The sequence below is a fragment of the Lycium barbarum genome, chromosome 2 (assembly GCF_019175385.1).
Source record: "Lycium barbarum isolate Lr01 chromosome 2, ASM1917538v2, whole genome shotgun sequence".
NCBI classification, from domain to species: domain Eukaryota; kingdom Viridiplantae; phylum Streptophyta; class Magnoliopsida; order Solanales; family Solanaceae; genus Lycium; species Lycium barbarum.
In genome coordinates this window covers 48,977,037-48,999,323 of record NC_083338.1, presented here as the reverse complement: position 1 = coordinate 48,999,323, position 22,287 = coordinate 48,977,037, and the positions used below count along the sequence as shown (strand labels likewise).

The 22,287-nt window shown below is 38.7% G+C and overlaps 1 protein-coding gene and 2 non-coding genes across 4 annotated transcripts; all 3 read right to left on the bottom strand.

Annotated features, from left to right (window-relative positions):
- Positions 1-559: 559 nt before the first annotated feature.
- Positions 560-747, bottom strand: LOC132629482 (U2 spliceosomal RNA). The gene has a single exon (XR_009578261.1). It is a non-coding gene; the product is annotated as a U2 spliceosomal RNA (small nuclear RNA).
- Positions 748-2,091: 1,344 nt separating this feature from the next.
- Positions 2,092-5,629, bottom strand: LOC132626478 (probable E3 ubiquitin-protein ligase ARI7). 2 transcript variants are annotated; one of them, XR_009577330.1, is made up of 2 exons: positions 3,116-5,629; positions 2,092-2,274 (listed from the first exon to the last, which is right to left on the bottom strand). XR_009577330.1 is itself a non-coding variant. In XM_060341377.1 (1 exon), the coding sequence occupies exon 1, from the start codon at positions 5,513-5,515 to the stop codon at positions 3,167-3,169; it is 2,349 nt and encodes a 782-aa protein (XP_060197360.1). In that variant the 5' UTR covers positions 5,516-5,629; the 3' UTR covers positions 2,704-3,166. The 2 variants fall into 2 exon arrangements, 1 of the variants encoding a protein (XP_060197360.1); XM_060341377.1 differs by lacking the exon at positions 2,092-2,274 and having other exon boundaries at positions 2,704-5,629.
- A 13,704-nt stretch (positions 5,630-19,333) lies between these two features.
- LOC132629607 (small nucleolar RNA R71) lies at positions 19,334-19,439 on the bottom strand. Its single transcript, XR_009578372.1, has one exon. It is a non-coding gene; the product is annotated as a small nucleolar RNA R71 (small nucleolar RNA).
- Positions 19,440-22,287: the final 2,848 nt, after the last annotated feature.

Below are 22,287 nucleotides of genomic sequence, written 5' to 3'. Positions count from 1 at the left end.
CTTTTCTCTCTCTTTTGCCCTCATTATTGTTCAACCGATAGGCCTTGCAAAACTCTGTATCATATACTATATCTTTTTCCGATAAAGGTAACATCAACTCTGTATCATATACTATATTGTTTTGGTTTCTTGGGTATGAAAAAATTGAAGAATCTTGGAATCAGTAAAAGTAATAATACTGCATCCAAACTTTTATCATTAAGTTCTCCGTTTACAGAGTGCTTATATGTGCTTGTGTTGGTAAACGTACATCCCATTCCAAGGGCTTGGATTTAGATTAAAACTTCAAACCTTAGTATCGTTAGATACATGAGAAACAATGTCGGATGAAACTTTTAACAGAAGGAGCACATAGATGAAAGCAGAGGCAAGGACTAGCAACTAGTTGTAAATAATAGAGGAAATGCATAATTCAGAGAGACCAAACCTAATTGAACATACGCAAAGGAAAACGGAAAGAACAGACATAAGAAAATTGGAAAAACAAAAAACCCAACACTTCAAAATCTGAACTACAATTTGCTCGTCTTGTTAAAGCAAAACATTTAAACCTGATTTGTTGGGGTGCGCCAGGCCTTTTCCGTAGTGCAACGCTTAGACGACGCGCGAAAGCCCAGGTAGCAAGCTACCTCGATGAACCTTCCTCCTAAGAAATTGCGGTAATATCGGCTGAGCCGATGGCTCAAATATCAAACCGATAAGAACAGACACTACACCTGATCTTAGAGAAAAAGCTGAGAAAGTTATGCTTTGCTTTGTTCACAGGCCTCTCATTTTATAATGCTTCTCCAACTCTCTGCTTTCCATTTTCTATCAACGTGGGATGGCGAACCTTAATACACCACTCTTGCTCTTATTAATTCCCAAAAAGGAACTCAACATCTACATTTTTCGGAGAGTTTTATGTTCACCTTTCAAATACATAGATTTAAACACGAGAGAGCAAAGCTAAGAATAGCAATTAATGACAATATACTCAGAAAAATATTTATATAACATTCCAACCTTAAAAAACTATTTGGTCAAGTAGTAAAGTATAAATAAAGGTTGATAGAACAGAGTTGTCTTTTTATACTACTCCCTCCGGATCAAAAATAGTATCCACTTAGTCAGATGCACACCCCTTACGAAAATACTAACTCCTAGAAAAAATTAAGTAGTTTGACTAAACTGGCTCTAATTAAATCGGTATTGGGATTTGATCAAATAACACTTAATAGGGGACAAATTTGAAAAAATAAGGTTAATTCTTTCTTAATTTGCTAAGTGAACACTCTTTTTGATCCAAGAAAAAAAGGCTAAGTGAACACTTTTTTTGATCTGGAGGGAGTAGCATTTACCAACATAATTTTCAGCTGCATTACCTTTACGGGTTTTGAAGGCACACGAAGGCTAAAATTAGCTAAAGAGATGTACCACAATTAATTTCTTAAGTCATAAACTCAATCAATATGGCATATTGGAACAGGCTCCAATAATTTTCTCAAAGTTGTGTTCCCTATCAATTAGGCACTGACAACATGCAGCTAGATAAAGCATTTTTTGTTAGCAAAAGGAAAAGGGATATAGATCAAGTCGAGATAGGTATAGATGTTATGCAAAAGGTATAATACCCACAAAGCACTTTTTTTTTTCTGGTAGAAAGAGGCCTTCTGTAATAAAAACTTGGCTGCACCAATGCAGATAAATGAGGTCTTGATGTGGGATGAGAACAGGATAACGGTAAAGCCACACTTCATTAGAAAACAAAAAATTATGGAGCACCCAGTGCAAACAATGATCATAACAAAGGTTTTGAGAAACTTTTGCTGTGTCAACCAAATAAAGGTTGCACATACTAGTCACCCTCGAAAAATTTAAGCCAAGCATGACTTACTTTCAAATTTTCTACATCTTCAAGTTTACCAGCACGCTTGAGATTTCATTACACAAGTTCTAGAGATGTTGATCTGAGGCATAATTATCAGCTTGTCTCCATGTTCAAGGACTCATTGTTTAATTTAGTCCTTACACATTATAATACATGGGGACTCATTTTTTTTTTTTTCAGTTTCAAAAAAAAAAAAAAAAAAAAAATTAAAAAGTGCTAAAGACCTGAAAGACATCAAAACATAATTATAGATTCCAAAAAAGCTTCCAAAGCCACATTGGTATCTGAATAAAGAGATAATCTGAAGTGCCAGTTTCAAGGCTTCACGACAAAGGGAATAAAGTGTTGGCATTTACTAGTAAGTAATAACACAAAGCTGAAGCTGTTATCAAAACCACCAAGGTCTGCAATCAATTGGATTTAGGAGATCAGATCACTGATGATGAAATGCAATGTCCAGATAGTACATATTATGAGAGAAGGGAATAAATTAGCAGATCACATGGCTAACTATGCTTTGGAGTTTCATGATATATTACAATTCATTTGGAGCATTAGATGTACAGCGAAGGAGAATCCGAGAATGCTATGACAAGTTGCAATGTCCAGTTCTTAGGGTAAAGTCTGTAAAGGGTTGAAGATAACAGAAGATATGATGAAACATAGAAGAAACTTATGGAATACAGTGATTGGTGGCATACGGTCATATACATCTTCACAAAGGCCATACCTACCAAACATGATGCTTCAACAATCAATAGTTTAAGCCAGTTTTAGAGAAGTAATATAGGAAATAGGCTTTTCAAACGTAACTATGGTTTAGAGCAACTTAGAAGTTCTAAAGTAGTAGTAGTATCTTTTATTCTTTCAAGTTCTTATTTTTTACATGATGTAAGCTATTTGTTTGGATCGGATTATTAATAAAAAAAAGCTACTGGGCAGTGCCTAGTAGTATATTAATCAAAACAAGAAAAGCTGAAGCTGTTATGTATTGTACCTGGAGAATGTGTATCACTAGAATTACCAGGAATATATATATATATATATATATATATATATATATATATATATATATATATATATATATATATATATATATATATATATATATATATGTATAACTATACTACTCCCCAAAAGCCTATGCATCCAAATGATACAATAAGAAACTTTTAGGTAGCTATTGACCAAAAGACATAACATAAGACTGATAAAACGGTAAGGTAGAATAATGCAAAAACTAACTTGTGGCCAAGAGTATCATCCGGCAGCCATTTATTTTTAGGTGCAAGGACTTCATCTACTGTGCTCACACATTTGGCATGTGGTAGCATGCTTCTTATTGAGAAATGTACACTTTTCGCATTCCCAACTGCCAGAAGCATCTTCACTGCACATTAGGCATGTCGTGGTAGAGCCAGCATTCAGAAATGTGCACGAATCGCATGCCCAACCTTCCAAATCATCAATCAAGTTTTGTGTTAATGATGCTCCTGTGGCAGAAGTTGCCTCTCCTACATCGTCGTCATCCAACTTTATGATTACGGATGGCCCAGCATTTGTTGTCCTGCGCTTTTTCCCACCACCTATTCTGCTGCTGCTCCCAGCCACATGTGGAGTTTTAGACACAGTAAGGTTGTTTCTTCCAGCCACATGTGCATTTGCCAAGTTTGTCACACTGCCTCCTCCAATGTTCATTACCTTGCTGCCCCCAGCTAGCTGTAAATTACTCGAGCCGGCCCCAGGTTGTGGTAAAGCTTGTGAGCCCACAGTGTAACTCCTTGCAACTGCAACTACAGGTGCAGCATCTTTTGTTCCCATAAAGTTGCTGCCCCCAGCATCAAGCGGATTTTTTAATGTTCTCAAAGTGTTGTCTCCACTTATAGCAAGATTCTTGGAGCTATTCGTATTTACCCCACCAGCAATTAAGACATGTTTCGAACTTACAGTGTTGTTAATGCTAGGTAGTTTTGCATTTCCAGTTCTTATGAGGGTCATAAATTTATCAGATCTTGCCTTGACGAGCATTCTGTCCCTCGAACTCGTCCTTTTGCTGCTCACAGCAGTACTTTTGGAGCTCGTTGGTATGTTACAAAGAGCTCCTTGCGAATCCACATCTTCAAGACCATTCTCAAGTGCTCTAACTAAATTCTCAAAGTAGTTCTTAGTCACACTAGTCAGACCACTAAGCTTTATACGGAAATCATCAAATGTTTTGGAATTACCTTCTTCAACATTCAGGTAAATCTCCAGTTCCTTCTCTGCACAAAGGTGAAGCCTCTCCAAACCGGCCTCCGCCTGTCCTTGCAAGTACTCAAAAAACTGCCTTTTCGTGTGCTCCACATCAGGCAAGTAAAACCCATAAGCATAAGTCCACTTCAACACTCTCCTACATTCAACAATCTGCTTCCAGGCTTCTAAGATGAACTTCAATTGTGTCTCTGGAACGCTTTGCAATTCACTCAGCTCCTTAACATTCACTTCCCCCATTCTCCTCAAATCTTCTACAGCTTTCTTCCTTGACTTCTCATTAGCAGCCCATCTCTCGTAATAATGCGTGTATTTCTCAATACTTTGCTTGGCCATTTCTTTCTTTTGCTCGTCTTCGTTCCCTGGCTTGTACTTGTTACATGGATTATACCCGTGAAGCGCCCAAGAATCAAGACACAACCAACAAAACTGATACTTGCAAGGATCTCGACAAGTCATTCGCATACACCCTTCGTTCTTTTCAATCGGTCGCTTGCATTTAGGACAAGCCTTTGTGTAAGCCAAAATCCAATTCGTGTTCTCCGATTCCGCATTATTTTTCTCCATCCACTTAACCACCATATCACAATCAACTGGACGATGAGCTTCTTCCGTACAATTCCAGCAAAAATAATTCGAACAACCACACACAACTTCACAATTATCACTCCCTATATCAAATTCAACCGCGAAATCACATCCCGGAGCAGGACACCACTTAATCTTCCTGTTCTCCTCAACATAATTACGGAAAAGAAACCCGCAATACCTCTTCCTATCATCCTCCGACGTTAACCGATCTATAATATGTTGTGTGACAGCAACTCTACAAGACGGTTCTGGACAGCGTAAATTCAAACATCCAGGACCATCAGCTATCGAATTACAAATATACCCTTTCCAACATTCAACACAAAAAGGATGACCACAAGCCATCCTCAAAATCCCATCATCATCAGAAGAGGAATAATCCTCAAAGCAAATTCCACAAGTTATGATATGTTGTGTTACATCAATTTTTTTCTCCTGTATTATTTTTAACCCTACAGCTTCTCGAACCTTTGATTCATCAGCAAACCATTCTTCATGAACTTTATTGACACTCCAGTTATACCTACGGAGTAAAGCAGATGCTTCGGTTTTCGAAACGGAGAGAACAGATGAAACTTTGTTGATATCGTCGTCCATGAGACGACGAATATCATCATCGGATAAAACGACGTAGTTTTTGTTGTCTCCGGAAAGAAGAACATCGGAATCATCAGGATCATTTCCGATGATGACGTCATCGTCTGAGGATGATGCGTCACTGTATCCCCCGTTGATGACGTCATCGCCGCCGGACAGAGACTCCACGTCACTTCCATCGTCGTACATGTCCACGTCGGTCTCCATGATCAATGCGTGAAGGATTTTGTATTGTATAAGGTAAAAAACTGAAAAGTGGGGAGCTGAGTGAAAGTATTTATAATGCTATTGTTGTTCTTCGGAACAGAAATTTTAGCCCTAAATTACTGTTTTTATAAGATGGTTGAAATCCGCATTTTCATTCTGCATACAATTTTCGTGAAACTATGGGCCCATTATGTCGACGTGGCAAATACTATTTTCTTTTTATTGGACGTTTGGACATAAAAATATAATAAAAAAACGCTCTCTTCTCTCTCATGCGATTTTCATGCGGGCCCTACTTCACTAAACCCTAACTATGGCCACTCCGGGAACTGGTTAGCCGTCACCGACGGCTGGCCAACCTTTGTTAATTACTTCCATTTCTCAATTCCCTCCCTTACCTTCCACGAAACCTACCGCTAACACCCTCACTCTTCCGCTTGATACCACGAACCCTAACCAGCCCCACAACTTTGTGAAGGCTCTTTCGAGAAATTCTGGTGACAATGGCAAGCAACCCTGCGATCCCATTCCCATCAAGACGATCTCTTATATTTATTGATGGGATTCCATTGGTAAAGTGGATTGAAGCAGAAGTAAAAAGAATGGAATTGATAGAGAACCTTCAATATGCTATTGTTGGTAAGTTTTCTCAAGGTTGGCCTGATTTGGAAGAATTGAGAAACATTATTCCAGTGCAGTGTGGTGCTAAAGGGGAATGCAAATTAGGTTTCTCAAGATATAGACATATATTGATTAGATGTTCGTTGTTGGAGGATTATATCAATATTATGTCAAAAAGTGCATATTACTTGAAATCATCTGATGGATTCACATACCAAATGAGACCTCTCATTTATGATTCTAAATTCAAAATTGATGAAGAAATGTCGATGTCCATGGCTTGGATCTCTTTTCCGTATCTGTTGCCTACGTTATTTGTCAAAGAATCACTTTTCACATTGGCATCAGCAGTTGGTAAGTCGTTACAATTGGACTTAGCTTCTACAAACAAAAAGAGACCAAACTGTGCCAGGATTAAAGTACAAATGGGCTTGTTGGGTGATCTTCCAAAGGCTGTTGTAATGGAAATTGAGGATGAGGATTCAAAGGAGATAAGTTATGTGAACGTTAAAATTCAGTATGATTATTTTCCCAAATATTGTACTGCATGCAAGTTACAAGGTCACTCAATAGAGGAATGTAGAATTCTTTATCCTGAGTTAAACAAAATAATGGATGAAGAGGCTGTTAAATCTAGCTCTGGGGAGAATACTGATAAAAGGATTGATAAACCAAAGCATGATGTGCACAGAAGGAATTATGGTAGATATCATACTGTTCAGAAGTATATGCCTAAGGTATTGTCAAGTGGAAATGTTGTTAACTACCTAAAGTATTTGTGACGACCCAAACTGATGAGTCGTGATGAGCGTCTGACCTCTAGCGACCAAACACCCCTATACTCATATCTGAATCTTATCGGACATCTAGGGCCCATACATGACTTAAACTGATCTCATAAATAGGCGACATCATGAACTCTGAACAATCTGTATATACATAAACATGCTGAAAAAACAGTGCAAGCCACCTAGGCTGCAACATATGTTGTACACAAAAGAATAGAAGCCGACAATGCTATATCATCTAACTAATACATACAACTATCTACAGACCTCTACTGGAATAAAAGCTATAGAAGGGCGGGACAGGGCCCCGCCATACCCATCTATATACATCTCAAAAGAATGGCATACCAAAATAGACTGCAACTCCGGATCCAATGGAGTGCACTGATCGCTGCTGGATAAAAGTCCTACTAAGCTGAACCACCTGTCTGTCTACTTGTACTTGCGAGCATGAACGCAGCCCCCCGAGCAATGGGATCCAGTACGGATAATGTACTGAGTATGAAAGGCATAAGAACAACACATACATGTAAGAGTCATGAATAAGATCTGAACTCATAAGCTGAAATGACTATCTACATGTACTTGTATGAACTAGTATCTGTATGTATCTGCATAAATTTGTGTAACTGACAATGCCATTGTGGGCGCATAATATGCATGCTCATGCCTATCAATGGAGGTCATACATCTATATATATGTTCGTGTATAACGCCTGATATATGTGCGTGTATAACGCCTGTCTTTCTTCTCATATCATATCGGCTTCTCTGCGGCCATCATCATATACATTGCTGCAGTACGTGCAACCCGATTCTCATATCATCATCATAATGGTAATGCGTGTATAACGCCTATCTCTCTTCTCATACTCCACATATATCTAATATTCACGTATATAACGCCTTCTGGTCACGGGTCAATGTAAATAAATATATAATCAATGTAATGCATGAGTAACTGTATACATAGAACTGGCTACATAAGACTGGACCCATGAACAGAAGGAACACTCATAAACGAGGTACATGAACATCAAAGACTGAAGTACTTCTAATGCTTCTAAGAGTAGAGTAATATGGAAGCTCGCTTACTCGCTTATTGGCTCATATCATAGGATCATGTCAAAGGAAAGAAAGGATAGCCTTAACATACCTTGAAGTATATCCAATCGTCCAACTTCTACCTCTCAAACTTGCAAGTCTACAATTAAGATAACATAGGCCTTAATTAGACTATTTGCCTCGCTTACTAACCATCTTTAAATACATATAGAGCTTAACGAATTATGGACAGCATTTCCCTTGTAAGCTTAACAACCATTCGACTTCCCATTCAATCTAACATCAACCATAATACCCACAACATGATGACAACACACACACACACACACACACACACACACACACACACACACACATATATATATATATATATCAAAATATACTTAAATCCATTTCCAATCATCTCTTAAAATAACCCCAAATCACTATATTACCCTTCATCAACTTACCACTTCTATAAGTATCCTCTCTCTACTTAAAATCACTATAACTCTTGATAATAAACTCAAATACAAGGGTAGAAATCATTTACATACCTTGAGGGGTCTAAGATTCCAAGAATCACTTCAACTTCAACTTCCTAACCTTCACAACCTTGAAGAAACCCTAGAAACAACCTTCTTCTTCACAAGTATGGGTTTACGGTAGGGGTGGGCGTTCGGTTTTATCAAACTTCGATTTGACTATTTCGGGTTCGGTTTTTTGAAGGTGGACACCAAACACCGAACCAAACTAGTTCGGTTCGGTTCTTTCGGTTTCGGTTTTTTAAAGCTCGGTTCGGTTCGGTTTCGGTTTTTTCAATTCGGTTTTTTTTAATATAATATTAGAAGCGATTCCATTGACACTAATTCATATTCTCAAAAGCAATAAAACATAAAACTGATAAATTAAAATCAAAATCAAACAAACAGGATACACAAGAGTAGAAAACTATAATCATGACATAGGATTACTAGGTGTTATATATGTACCATAAGAATAATTAAGAAAACACATAAATGACATACATTAATCCTAAAGAGACATCCTAGTTACCTTTCTTTCTTAAGGATATTTGATTTTTTCAATTGAAGTGGAAAATTAGGGATACAAATGCAAAAGAGGACTTATTACAATTGGATTTTTTTTCCTTTAAACTTAATGGGCCTGGACTATTTTAATTTTTTTGGGTAATGTATTAAATTTCGGTGCGCGTTCGATTTTTCGGTTCGGTTTTATCAAACTTCGGTTCAGCTATTTCGGTTTCGGTTTTTTGACGATGGACACCAAACACCGAACCAAACTAGTTCGGTTCGGTTCGGTTTGTTGAAGTTTCGGTTCGGTTCAGTTTGGGTTTTCAGTTTTCGGTATTTATGCCCAACCCTAATTTATGGGGCTTGGATCTTACCAAATCTCCACTAATGATGATGGAAAATATTGGGAGAGAAAATACTAGGGTTTTTCTGATTTGGAATAGAGGAAAATGAGAAATAAAGTCGTGGGTCTTATATTTATACTTGGAAGCCAAAAAGTTACAGCGGTCCGGTTCGACGAGTGGGTTGAAGACCCGTCGATGTGTCGACGGTCCGTCGACTTGCTCCGTCGACCTGCGCCTGCAGATTCAAGGCTGCGGAACCCTATCGACGCCGCACAATGACGGTCCGTCGACCATGTCGACGACCCGTCGACGATGACTAGTGTCGGCAGATTTTCTCAGATTCAGCTCAGGTCGCGTCGATTCGATTCGCTCAACTTCTAATCCTGAAAATTGCCAGGAATACCTGCTGGTACCCTTGTACATGGGGAAAGACACTTTCTACCTCCAAACTCGGGCTCGGGTCTCTATTCCAAAGGCATACCCTACTAGAAAACCATAGGTTCTACTACGACGCAAACGAGGGGCGTAGCAATTTTGTCAAGTGGAAATATTATTAACTATCCGAAAAAGGATAATCAGGCGAATACAAGTGACAATAACAAAACTACAATGACAAAATCGGAGTAAAAAGCTGATAGAGTGGGAGAAACTCATAATAAATTTGATGTTTTAACCAACAATGAAGAGGATGAGACTTGTAAAGAGACAAATGGTGATACAGATGACAATAAAAGCAAAGAAACCAATCAAGCTGGTGTAGGTGATGGTAATACTAAGGAGTAGGTTGAAAATCTATTTGGTACTAACAAAGGGATATCTACTCCTAGCATGGAAGCACAAAAAGAAAAGGAAAACCATGATTAGGAACAAAAAGAAACTGATGAGATTGTTGTGAGTGAGAATGTTCAGCATCAATGTTTAATCAGTAGTGACCAAGGGGATATCTCAATGGATGAAGCATTTGAGAAACAGATTGTGCAGAAACAAGGTGGTGAATCCACTATCAAAAACACAGAGAATATGATTTTACAAGCATCAAAAGCATTAAACAATGAGGTTCATGGGGAGAAATTGCAAAGTATCGAAGTTGAGGTAGTAGAAGGAAGCAAAGAAGAATCTGTGTTATTATAAGATTTTATAAAGCTAAAAGGAGAGTTGGAGGAAGCTCAAGGTGATATGGTATCTACAGAAGGATTGGAGAGCAGTGATAGTTCAAATATGGATATTAATCCTCAACAGAAGGAGATTCAAGGTGATATGGCGTCTATAAAAGAGGTGGATAATAGTGACAGTTCAAATGTTGTGCTTACTACTCAAAATGAGAAAGTTCAAGTGGCAGAGCTCAAGAGGTGCAAAGAGATATTAATGGAATAAATCAGAAGCATGTACAGAATCATGAGCATGCAGTGGAAGCATAAAAAACAGAAGGGATGTGTGAACATAATTTAGCTCTAGATCAACTAAGTGATACATAAGTACATGATACAGGCCAAACTAATCTATTGGTGGATGAAGCTACAGTGACAGAGGAACAAAAAGAGAATTTGGAAATTATGGGAAGCACTCCAATGGTTGGGGATGCTCATAAGGGTAAAACTCAAATAGCGGAAGTTAGAAAGAATTCTCCTAATAAGGTGCTGCATGAGATATTGTCACACAGCAATCCAGTGCTAAAAGAGATTGGGAATAAGGAAAAGGCGTAAAAAAGAGAATTGGGATGGATCAATCTCTGCTATATGAAAGGAACAATTTGTATTTGACATGCTCGTCGGGATAAGGTTGCAAGAGGTGCGAGGGTGGATGTCGTATAAGGTTACTGTTACACCTAAAAAATTTCATGTCGTCGCATAGTGAATGAACCAACGTGAGATTAAGGACAATAGGAAGATCTTAAGATTTTAATATGGATGATTAGTGGTTTTGGAATGCATACGTTAAGATCTTGAAGTTATATGAAATGATGAAATAAGGATCGATAAGGACAAGTGGAGTATAAGTGAGGTTTAGGAAAGATCCCGTAACTTGTTGTGTTAAGGATTGTTTGGTAAGGTTTCATAAAGGAAAAATAAGGAGATATATAAGTAGTACATGGAAAGTTGAGCAAGTCCTAAGAAGGACCCATAAGCCAAATATGAGCATAAGCCATCCAAAAAGGGAAATTTAAGGAAACATTTTCGGATGACCTGACTTGGAGGGGCAAAAACGTCATTATAAGTTTGGAATTTGGAAATACACCAAGAATTAAAAGTTGTATATAATTGAAAGATATTTCCAACCATAGGTCGTGGGCCCTCACACGATATCGGGATCAATAGTTATGACCTTTTTACTGAACGGAGGTCCGCAGACAATTTCGGAACTGTGAGTTCCACGAACCTGTTTCACGATCCGTGAAACTTTCCACGGACGGTATCTTGGTCCGTGGAATACCCAGCAGAGAAAATTTTCTCCTGATGGTAAACCACGACCAGAACCACGGACCATATAATATTCCACGGACCGTGGAAGTGTCCGTGGAAGTCCCGACGACCTGAACTTAGTTCAATTATATAATGATGTTCCCACTTCATTTTTTTCATTTCCCACACACTCTTCATCTCTCAAGACCTATAGAAAGTTCCACCAACATCATATACAAGAATACCAAGGAAATCAAAGATCAACAACATCAAATTCATGAATCAAAGTCTATGAAACTCAAGTAGAAGTCATCCAAATCAAGAAAATCCAAGAAGAGGGAAAATAGGGTTTTGGTGAAAAAGGAAGAACTCCACTCAAGACTTGTTCAACCATAATCTAAGGTAAGTTTCATGACTTTATCATGTTGTTTAAGGTATTGGAAAGCTAAGACACTTGAATTGTAGCAAGACATAGAAGATGGGTCATAAATGTGTGAATAGTGCTATAGTTGGATGATAGTTAGATTGAATCATGAATGTTTATACGCTATGATTATGAATATGCTATAAATGATGTTTAGACCATGAAATAAGTATTATATACGCGAAAACGCAATGATGAGTCATAAGAACAAATGTGGAGAAAATATAGAGAAATGGTGGATTATGCTCAATGTATATAAATGATGATTGTTGATTGCAATATTGTGAATGTTGTTGTGAACGTTTGAGAGTTGATATAGAATATGGGAAAAGTATTATAAACAAAGGGGATGCTACCCAATTTTCCCTAGAAATAACGACACGTTCTTATAGTCGATTAACTAACGTTAATACGAATTCTCTCGTGAAGGTAACGACGTGACATTGAAGGAGAACAAGCGAACGATAGCTTAGATAAACGACAAAGGTATGTGAGGCTAGTCCTTTCTTTCTAATGGCATGAATCCTATAGCACAAGTTCCCTTCCTCTTCATGAGTTCCCATATTCCGGAAAGCTAGAAGCCTATATCCATAAATGTCTATATAAGATAAGAGATATTATATGATGATGCCATATTGATGATGATGTTATTTGTTGCTTACACTCACCTTATGTACTAATTCCTCCAAGGTGAGGCAGAATGTCCATAATTGCTCCATAATGAAATCGGGGGATCACGACCTTACGTTACCCCGATAGAGTATAGTTGATCTTGAGTCTTATGCATGTACTATCATAAGCATATTATGATAAGTATATTATTACAAGTATTTTATGATGAGCATGTCATGATTATATTACACCGCGCCTATATGACCGGGTAGCACCGCTAAGGCGGGCGGCTTACAGATGATTACACCGTGTCTATATGACACGGGCAGCACCACTAGTGGGCGGCATGAGATGGTACCCCGGACGCGGAAGGCCTGGACGCGGGCTACTGATTATCACACCGTACCTACATGGACGGGCAGTTTATACATTATGCATATACGATATGATGATGAGAATGAGTAAGATTGCATGCATTGTCTCTTTATGATTGTCAGTTAGATCCAGATGCTTCATATTGATATTTCCTTTACATCACTATCTTATTTATTTGTTTATGCCTCTCATACTCAGTACAATGTTCGTACTGACGTCCATTTTCTTTGGACGCTGTGTTCATGCCCACAGGTAGACAGGGAGGTGAGCTCGACCCAGATTCTTAGTAGCTGTCAGCGGATTGAGAGCACTCCATTGTCCGGAGGTGCTCATGTTTATTCTTTTGGTACATATGTATATTTTGGGCATGACGGAGTCTTGTTCCGTCTATATGTATAGTATGTCAGTAGAGGCTCGTAGATACGCAGTGTGGGTAGTATGGTCTCACATTTTTCATGTATGTGTACATTTATTATTTTGATAGCCTAAAGGAATATATATATAAAAGTATTTACGTTTTCATATGAAATATGAGTTTTTCTATGTTTTGAGTATAAATATGATAAACAGGGCATTAAATGGATAAGGTGAGTAATAGAGCGAGCGGTGCTCGGTGGTTAGCCCCGGGTACCCGTCGCGGCCCCTAGCTAGGTCGTGACAGTTACGAAAAGTTAAGATGGGCTTCGACATGACAGAATTGTATATTAAGTTGATTTTGGAGGAGGCTCACAGTTCCAAATACTCTATTCATCCTAGTGTGCTACAAAGATGCATCGCAACTTGAGACACCATTACTGGTGGGTAGGATGAAGGGGGATATAGTGGACTTCATTTCCTAACGTTTGAATTGCCAGTAGGTTAAGTATGAGCACCAGTGCCCGGGTGAAGTGACTTAGAGGATGCCCATTCCTGAGTGGAAAAAGGAGAGGATAGCTATGGATGTCGTGGTTAGTCTACCGAAGACTTTGGGAAAGATTGATGCTATTTGGGTTATTGTTGATAGGTTGACTAACTTTGCGCACTTTATTCCAGCTCAGACTACCTACAACTCAGAGAAGTTGGCTAGGATCTACATCAGGGAGATTGTCAAATTGCACGGGGTGCCCATTTCCATCATTTTGAACCGTGACATGCAGTTCACTTCCCATTTATGGAGGACTTTGCAGAAGGAATTGGGGACCCAGTTAGATCTTAGTACCGCTTTTCACCCGCAGACTGATGGCCAGTCCGAGAGGACTATTTTGGTGCTGGAGGATATGTTGCGGGCTTGTGTGATCGACTTTGGTGGTCATTAGGACAAGTTCTTACCTTTGGCAGAGTTCGCGTACAACAATAGTTATCACTCGAGTATTGATATGGCTCCGTTCGAGGGTTTGTATGCTAGAAAATGTCGTTCTCCGATTAGTTGGTTCGATGCATTCGAGGTGAGACCGTGGGGTACAAATATGTTGAGAGAGCCTTAGATAAGGTGAAGTTGATTCAGTAAAAGCTTCTTACGGCTTAGAGTAGGCAAAAAGAGTATGCAAACCGAAAGGTCTGGGATTTAGAGTTCATGGTTGGTGACCAGGTTCTATTTAAGGTTTCACCCATGAAGGGTGTGGTGAGATTTGGGAAGAAGGATAAGTTAAGCCCAAGGTTCATTGGTCCTTTTGAGATTCTTCGACGTGTTGGTGATGTGTCTTATTAGTTAGCTCTGGCACCAGGCTTGGCAGGTGTTCACCTGGTGTTCCATATTCCTATGTTGAAGAAGTGTAATTTAGACGGGTCCTATATCATCCAATCAGACTCAGTATTGTTCGATCAAAATCTGTCCTTCGAAGAGGAGTCGGTAGCGATATTGAATAGGCAAGTGTGAAAGTTGAGATCTAAAGAGATAACTTCAGTGAAGGTACAATGAAAGCACTGTCCAGTTGAGGAGGATACACGGGAGACCGAGGCCGATATGCATAGTAGATATCCTCAGCTTGTTATTGACTCAGGTACTTTCATTCTCCATTTCTTTTTCCCATTCGAGGACGAACAAGTGTTTAATTGGTATCTGATGTAACAGCCCGTTTGGTCGTTTAGGCCCTTTTGACCCATATACCCCCGTTGATCCTTCCCTTAGCTCCGTTAGAGTGATTTTTATCGGCGAGGAGGGATGGCACTATTCCCCAGGTAGTTGAGAGAGTCCTGATTGAATTTGAGGAATTTAGAAGCTTTTAAGTTGAATAAGTGAAAAAGAGTTGACCAATAGTTGAATTTTGGGTTAACGAGTCTTTTTGGGATTTTCTTCGGTTCTATTAGTTCTGGAGGGTCAATTATAACTTGGCAGGGTGTTTGGTTCGATTCCCGAGGCACTCGGGGCGTTTTGGTCTTTGGGTTGGAAACTTGGTCTTGGGGGTTTGGGGGGTTGACTGGGTCAAGATGATCTCATGTGGGAATTTCGAGGGTGCGGATACATTCGTAGCGTGTTTTTTTAGTGGGTTGCAAGCTTGGTTTGTATTCGGGAGGTCTCGGATGAGTGTTGAGTTTCGGTTTGAACTTGGTAAAAATAAGAATTTTCTTATTTTTTGGTGTGCTGCCTATACGGACCTGGTGTCACCTCTACAAGACTTGGCCCGCAGATGCGAAATCGTGTGTTGTCAAGTGAGTGCGCATTTGCGGACCTTTATCCGCATATGCGAGGCCACATCTACGGACATTTCTCCGCATATGCGAGGCCGCATCTGCAGGAATGGGTCCGCAGATGCAAGATCGCAAAAAATCAGATCTTTAAATCCCCAAATTTGAACTATTTCTTTCCATTCACTAAATTAGAGACTTAGAGGGTTCATGAGGGACGATTTTGGGAGGCTTTTGTGAAATCTTCCATTGGGTAAGTCTTCTACTTTTTTTATTTGTTTATGTTACCATTAAATTGGAGAAATCATGTTAGAAAACCATGTTTAAGTTGGGGGTTTTGGGATGATAAACCCTAGGTTGATTTTGAATCATCTTTCTTTCTAAATCATGTTTTGTTGGGAAATTATCTTGAGTCTAATCTTTTAATCATTGGAGTAACTAGGTCCTAAGCTTGAATCTCTCTCTTACTTAAGATTTGATTATGGAAAATAAGGTTTTTTTTTTATAAATTGGGGTTTTTGATCAAATGAGATAATTAATGCTAATTTGAGACTAGTATGTGATGGAGACTAATATTTGGACTTGAGTAGCTTAATTTTCATATGAGTTTCCTATTTTACCCTTGTTGGCTCGGGGTCCTTTTTTTTTTAGGATCATTTTGTATTTCGATTGGTTTTATGGCTTTGTGTGTATCATTACCTAGTAATCTAATGTACAATAACAATTTGCTTGACTAATTATTCGGAAGCTCTTCGAAAGGGGAAGGCTCTAGCGGACTAGTTCGTGACACTTGTTCGGCTTCGAGGTAGGTTACAGTTTACTTATGTCTATACTTTAATTAGCGAATCGTATACCTGTAGTAGTGATTGACGAGGAAAGCATGACAGGCCTTCGGGCATGGTGTGGAGTTGTATTCCAACTAGGTTGGTATTGTCATTTGTTATGTGGGCTTGTCACTATACTTGTGATTTCCATTTAATTGACATGGGTTTGTCGCCATACTTGTGATTTCCATGAATTGATGTGACTCTCTTTGGTTCTTAATTCTCATTTATCTTATTGGTCTTATGAAATGTGGAAGGGTTGATACTGATAGCTCTGATTTGCATTCATGGCAATTATTATGGCTTCTATATTGGTGTTATTGATGAGATTGAATTATGCATAGCATGCATTCCATATTTCATGTGTTATTGATTTGTCATGATTGCCTCGAAATGATGATAAGTGAGAGAGTGGAGCCTCTGAGGTCTTTGCAGGAGAGCGTAAAAGAGAGAGAGTGCCCGTGATATGAGGTTTCAAATAAGAGCGGAAGAGAGTGGTCGTGATACTAGGTTACATACCGAAGTGGAAGAAAGTGCTCGTGATACGAGGTACATACCGGAGCGAGCGTGGCACATGGACTTCACGGGTCCCCTATAGGTCATGATTATTGTGACATTGTCCTTAGCATGAGTGTACGGTACAGAGAGGAGGCCTGGGGGTATTCAATTGCATAGCATAATATTACATTCATACCACATCATCGCATGGCACATTATCTATTGATTCATGGTTGTTAATAAACTGAGTTATTGTTGTTGTGATGACTTAATTAATGATTTGATAGATGATGTGCCGTGAATTTCAGCACATTTTATGCCTTTGCAACTAGAAGTGTTGCTTGTTTTTAAGTGTTTTTACATCGTTTCTTATGTTATTTTGTGTTTTATAGGGTTGGTTGACTAAGGATCGGAAATGATAAGAAATGTTGAAAAACGGACAACTTGGAGCTAAAAGACGGTCCGTAACTCATGTTACGGGCCGTAACTCATGTTACGGGCCGTAACGTGATCCGTATCAGAGAGGATACGTGCCGCTATAAAGAACGGTCCGTAACTCATGTTACGGGCCGTAACGTGTACCGTAAGCTGAGGAAAATTTCCAGAAAGTTGGCCAAGTAGTGTCACAGGTTACGCCCCAGAAGGACGGTCCGTAACTTAGGTTACGGGGCGTAACGTCATGGCGTAATGCATTGGCCACTGAAGACTGAGGCCATGATCCGCTGGGTGATACGGACCGTAACCTGTGTTATGGTCCGTAACGATGCCGCGTAAGGGTGTTTTTGTCCAGAAACTTGGCGCGATTTTTGGCCCTATAAATACTTAAAGTAGGGTTTTAATTCATAATTCTGATTTTTTTTGAGAGCTTTAACTTTAAGTCCTGAATATTTGAAGTGGTTGGAGCATTTAAAGCAACAACTTCACTTCCATTCCGTATTGTATTAGCATCGTAAGTATATTATGTTAACTTCTAAACTTTCTTTGTTAACCAAAATGATGAGTAGCTAATTTTAATACTAAGGTTGTGGATCCCATGATGGGTATTATGTGAATGGGTTTCTACTATTGATATATGCATAATGGTTGTTAGTATTTATTCTATCTTTGTGCGTTAGCGACGGGTAATGATTGCAAGCATTAGCCTAAGCCATTATACTAACTTTTCTTGGAAAAGAGAGTTAGTATTGGTAAGATTGAATAACAATGACTCGGGGCGTTAACCCTCGTTTAATAGACTAACTTAGGGATAAGAACAAGTCTAAATTGGCATTATTGGTCTCTCTTCGATTTCAACTCTTTTATATTTGGAAAAATTATAAAGAGGAAATATGGCCTAATTGTTGGAAAACATTAGGAAGTCCTTATGAGATCAAGTGCATACTCTCAGAACAACCATTAGAAATATATCACATTGAAACCTGAAGCATAACATCTAATCAAAATGGGGAGCACAACCTTGGTCTCTCTGTCGCATTAAATACAATTCAAGTCTAAGTATTCAATTACATTACTCAACAGTTATTTCAAACTGTCTGGAATAGGATTAAAGCCTTTAAAGAATAGTATCGCATACAATTAGTATCCTTTTCTCTCCATATTCCCTGTGGGATTCGACCCCAACCTCGTTTGGGTTACTATATTTGACAACGTCCACTTTAGGCCATTAATAGGTGTAATTTGAGCATATCAAATTTTGGCGCCGTTGCCGAGGAATACGGTTTAGAAATTACTGATTGTGCGTACTCTTCTTTAAAACTTTTTCTATTCCATCACATCTTGTTTGCTGTTGTGGTGAACAAGGTGAACATGGCAGGAAGACAAAATCGCAATCAGGGAAACCATGGTGGACTCCAAGTGAACCCACCTGCACCAGAAGAGGACGAAGAGGAGAATATATTTGCAGAATTCATCAATGAGGCTGATTATGCTTCTGCTGTGGTCCCTCCTAGGACTGGAAATGCTACGTTCAAAATTGATAGTTCTATCTATCAGCTGCTGAAACTTGAAGGTTATTTCCGAAATTCTTTGGAGGATTATCCACTTCGACATTTGAAGAACTTCCTGCACGTGTGTGCTCAACAATCCCAAGGTGCTATTTCTGCTGATGCACTGCGGTTACGGGTCTTCGAATATTCCTTGGCTGGCCCAGCAAGGGAACGGTATGAAAAGCTTCCCAACAATTCTATCCATACCTAGAGCGAGCTAGCCAACACATTTCTGAAGAAGTGGTTCCCACCGAGCAAAAAGGCTGAACTTCGAGACAAGATCTTTGAGTTCAAACAACTCCCGGGGGAACAATTATGTTCGGCATGGGAGCGGTTCAAGTATTATCTAGCTCAATCTCCAACTCACGGGTTTCCGGATGCTATTCTCACGGAGAAATTCTACAAAGGGATTAGATACAATGAATCAGATTGCTGTCAATACTGCCGCGGGAGGATGCTTCATGGACAAGTCATTTGTCGTCATCACCCGCTTGCTTGATAAACTCACCACCCACAATCAAGCTTGGCATTCAACTGATAGTGAGAGTCTCTCTTATGGTAGTCTATGTTGACACCCAATTTTATCCCTCCTTTATTCCCATTTATTTCCTTGGGCTTTTAAATTTATTAACGAGCTAAATACTTTGTTTTCACTACTATTTTTTATTACTAATAACATCGTTACTTTCATTACTTTATCACAAATTTTAAATGGTTCGTCATCGTTTCATTTTAGGATTTGTACTCGTTAAATTAATTTTTACTTTATATACACTAATTACTATTTGTCTTCACATAATATATTTTGTACTAGTTATTAAGTTAAAGGCCCAAGAATAATCAAATAGAGGAGGAAAGATCAACAATTTTCAGCCAAATTATTAGCCCATTACCCGTTAATAATTCACCCGACCAGCCCACACTTTAATTAATTAGACCAGCCCACTATCACTACCCGACCCGACCCGGTCCACTTCCATTCCTTTTCATCAGTTGAACCTAAACGAACCCTAAACAAAAAAGAGAACAGCGCCGCAGCTTCTCTCCTTCCTCTCTCTCTCATCTCTTTCTTTCCTCAGTAAAATCCAAACCGTGCTCAGCCATGGCAGAGCTTTGCCATGCCATTTTCGTGCAATCTGCTCTGCTCCTCCCTCTCTCCTCTCCCTTTCTAGCTAAAATCTACTCTCCCTTTAGCCATGAACAGACTTTTCCTTTCCATTTTCATGAAATCTTTTGCTTTTCAGAAGGTCACGGAAAAGGATCACAAACAAACAATTTTGTCCAAACTCAAACGGCTATTCACTCAAAATCGTTGACTCAATTTCGAATTTTAGATTTCAACATCCCGCCCAAATAGAAAACCCTAACCTTTTCCTATAAATAGATCTCTAGTTCTTAGCCGAAAATGAGGGAACACTGATTGAGGATTGGGGGGAGACACGAATATTTTCTCTCACAACAGTCTTGAGTTTCTCTTTTTCTAATCTGGTTTTGAACTTTAAAAATCAGAAAAACATTTTTTGTTGAAATATGAGAATTGTGACGAAAGATTAAATTCTTGACGATTCATTAACTTTCGTCGCTGTTCGGCAAAAGCATTTCAACTACGACAGACGTACTTTAATTTTGACTCGAGTTTCGAATCTGTCAATACGAGAGAGTAGATTCGAGGCCTTGACGTCCCCACTTCACTGCACCCGAAAGAGGTGATTTTACTTCTTCTCAGTTTATTTGGTATTTTATCTATTTGATGGTTATATGTGTTGAACGACTGGTGTATTCGGGTTTGTGTTAATTGATTTTCCTATTAGTTAGATTATGTGTTGTAATTGCTAGTTTAGGAATATTTATGCACATTTTAATTCCTGTTTAACCGTATCGATATACCGGTTGCTGGTTTAGTTCATGTTTGGTTTGAGTTTAATATGCATATGTTGTTTCGTGGATAATCTGGTTTTGTTTTTGCTTGTTTGTTTGAATAACATTAGTATAGTCATGAGCGTCTTGTTTGAATCTGAACTGGGTTATTGTGTAAGATATTCAAGTGGAATGCGTAATATAATCATATCTAGTTTTGGTTTTTGTTGAATAGTTCACTGTCAGATCCGACTGTAGGTTTAATTTGTTAGTTATATGATTAGCAGATTTACACCAGGTCTACCAACAACTAAGCCTTAAGATTTAGACTTTATTGTTTAATTAGCTTCAGTTTTATTTGAAACATTTCGTTAAGACATAATTTTTGTGTTATCAGCTGAAGATTTTTGACTGTCTTCTTATTCGGTTACTCATTAGATTCATCTTCCGATTTCTTTGATTATGATTCAGTACGTTTTGCTCCAGCAAGAATTGGTGGTGAATACATTTTCGACCTTTAAAGTGATGAAATGATGCTTGCTTCAAAATATGTAGTTTCCTTTGTATATGTACATTGTTAGCATTTGACGATAAGCTGTATATAGGTTGTGTAGGTCTATCTAAACCAAAAGACATGCCCAGTTGAGATTAAGTGGCATATGATCTGTAAACTGATCAGTCCTTGTTCCATTCAATATCTTTCTCTGCTTGTGCTCTTCTATTATGCCCTACTCATTTTGAAGCTGGTAGATGAAATCATGTCTAGATAGAGTAATCCCTTATCTAATTCTAGACTCTGATCTGCCATTAAACTTCAGTGTGTTGTGTAGCTTGGATTCCAGTTTGTTCCCTGCTAAAAGGCCACTATTCCTTTTTTTTTTCTTTTATCTAAGTTTGGCTGCTGCCTTCTTATTTTTGTGTTTGTAGCGTAAGTCTCATGAATCCTCAATGTACTAATCCTATTTTCTTTTCTTTTGCATGACACACCGGAGTCGAAGAGTCTTACTTTAAGACTCGACGTCACCTCGCAAAGGCTTGAAATGTGCATCCACTATGCCATTCATATATCTCATCCTTTTCGAAACTTATCCAACAGAAGGAAGCGAAGAATGAAAAGAAATGACGAACGTCCTGCTATACTCTTCCTTTAGTTACTTATTCCTAATGTCATCCTTGATAGCTTTTCTTTTCGTTGTTTTGCCATGACTGACTGTGTGTTTGTTTTGTTTGTTTGGAGTTTGAAGTGTCCCAAGTTAGTTGATATTTGGTCTCCTCATTTAGAGAAGTATATAACTGAATTTAGACTCCCCTTTTCTTTCAAGAAATAGGTCTCACGCGTCATTATTCGTCGATGGCAGTAACT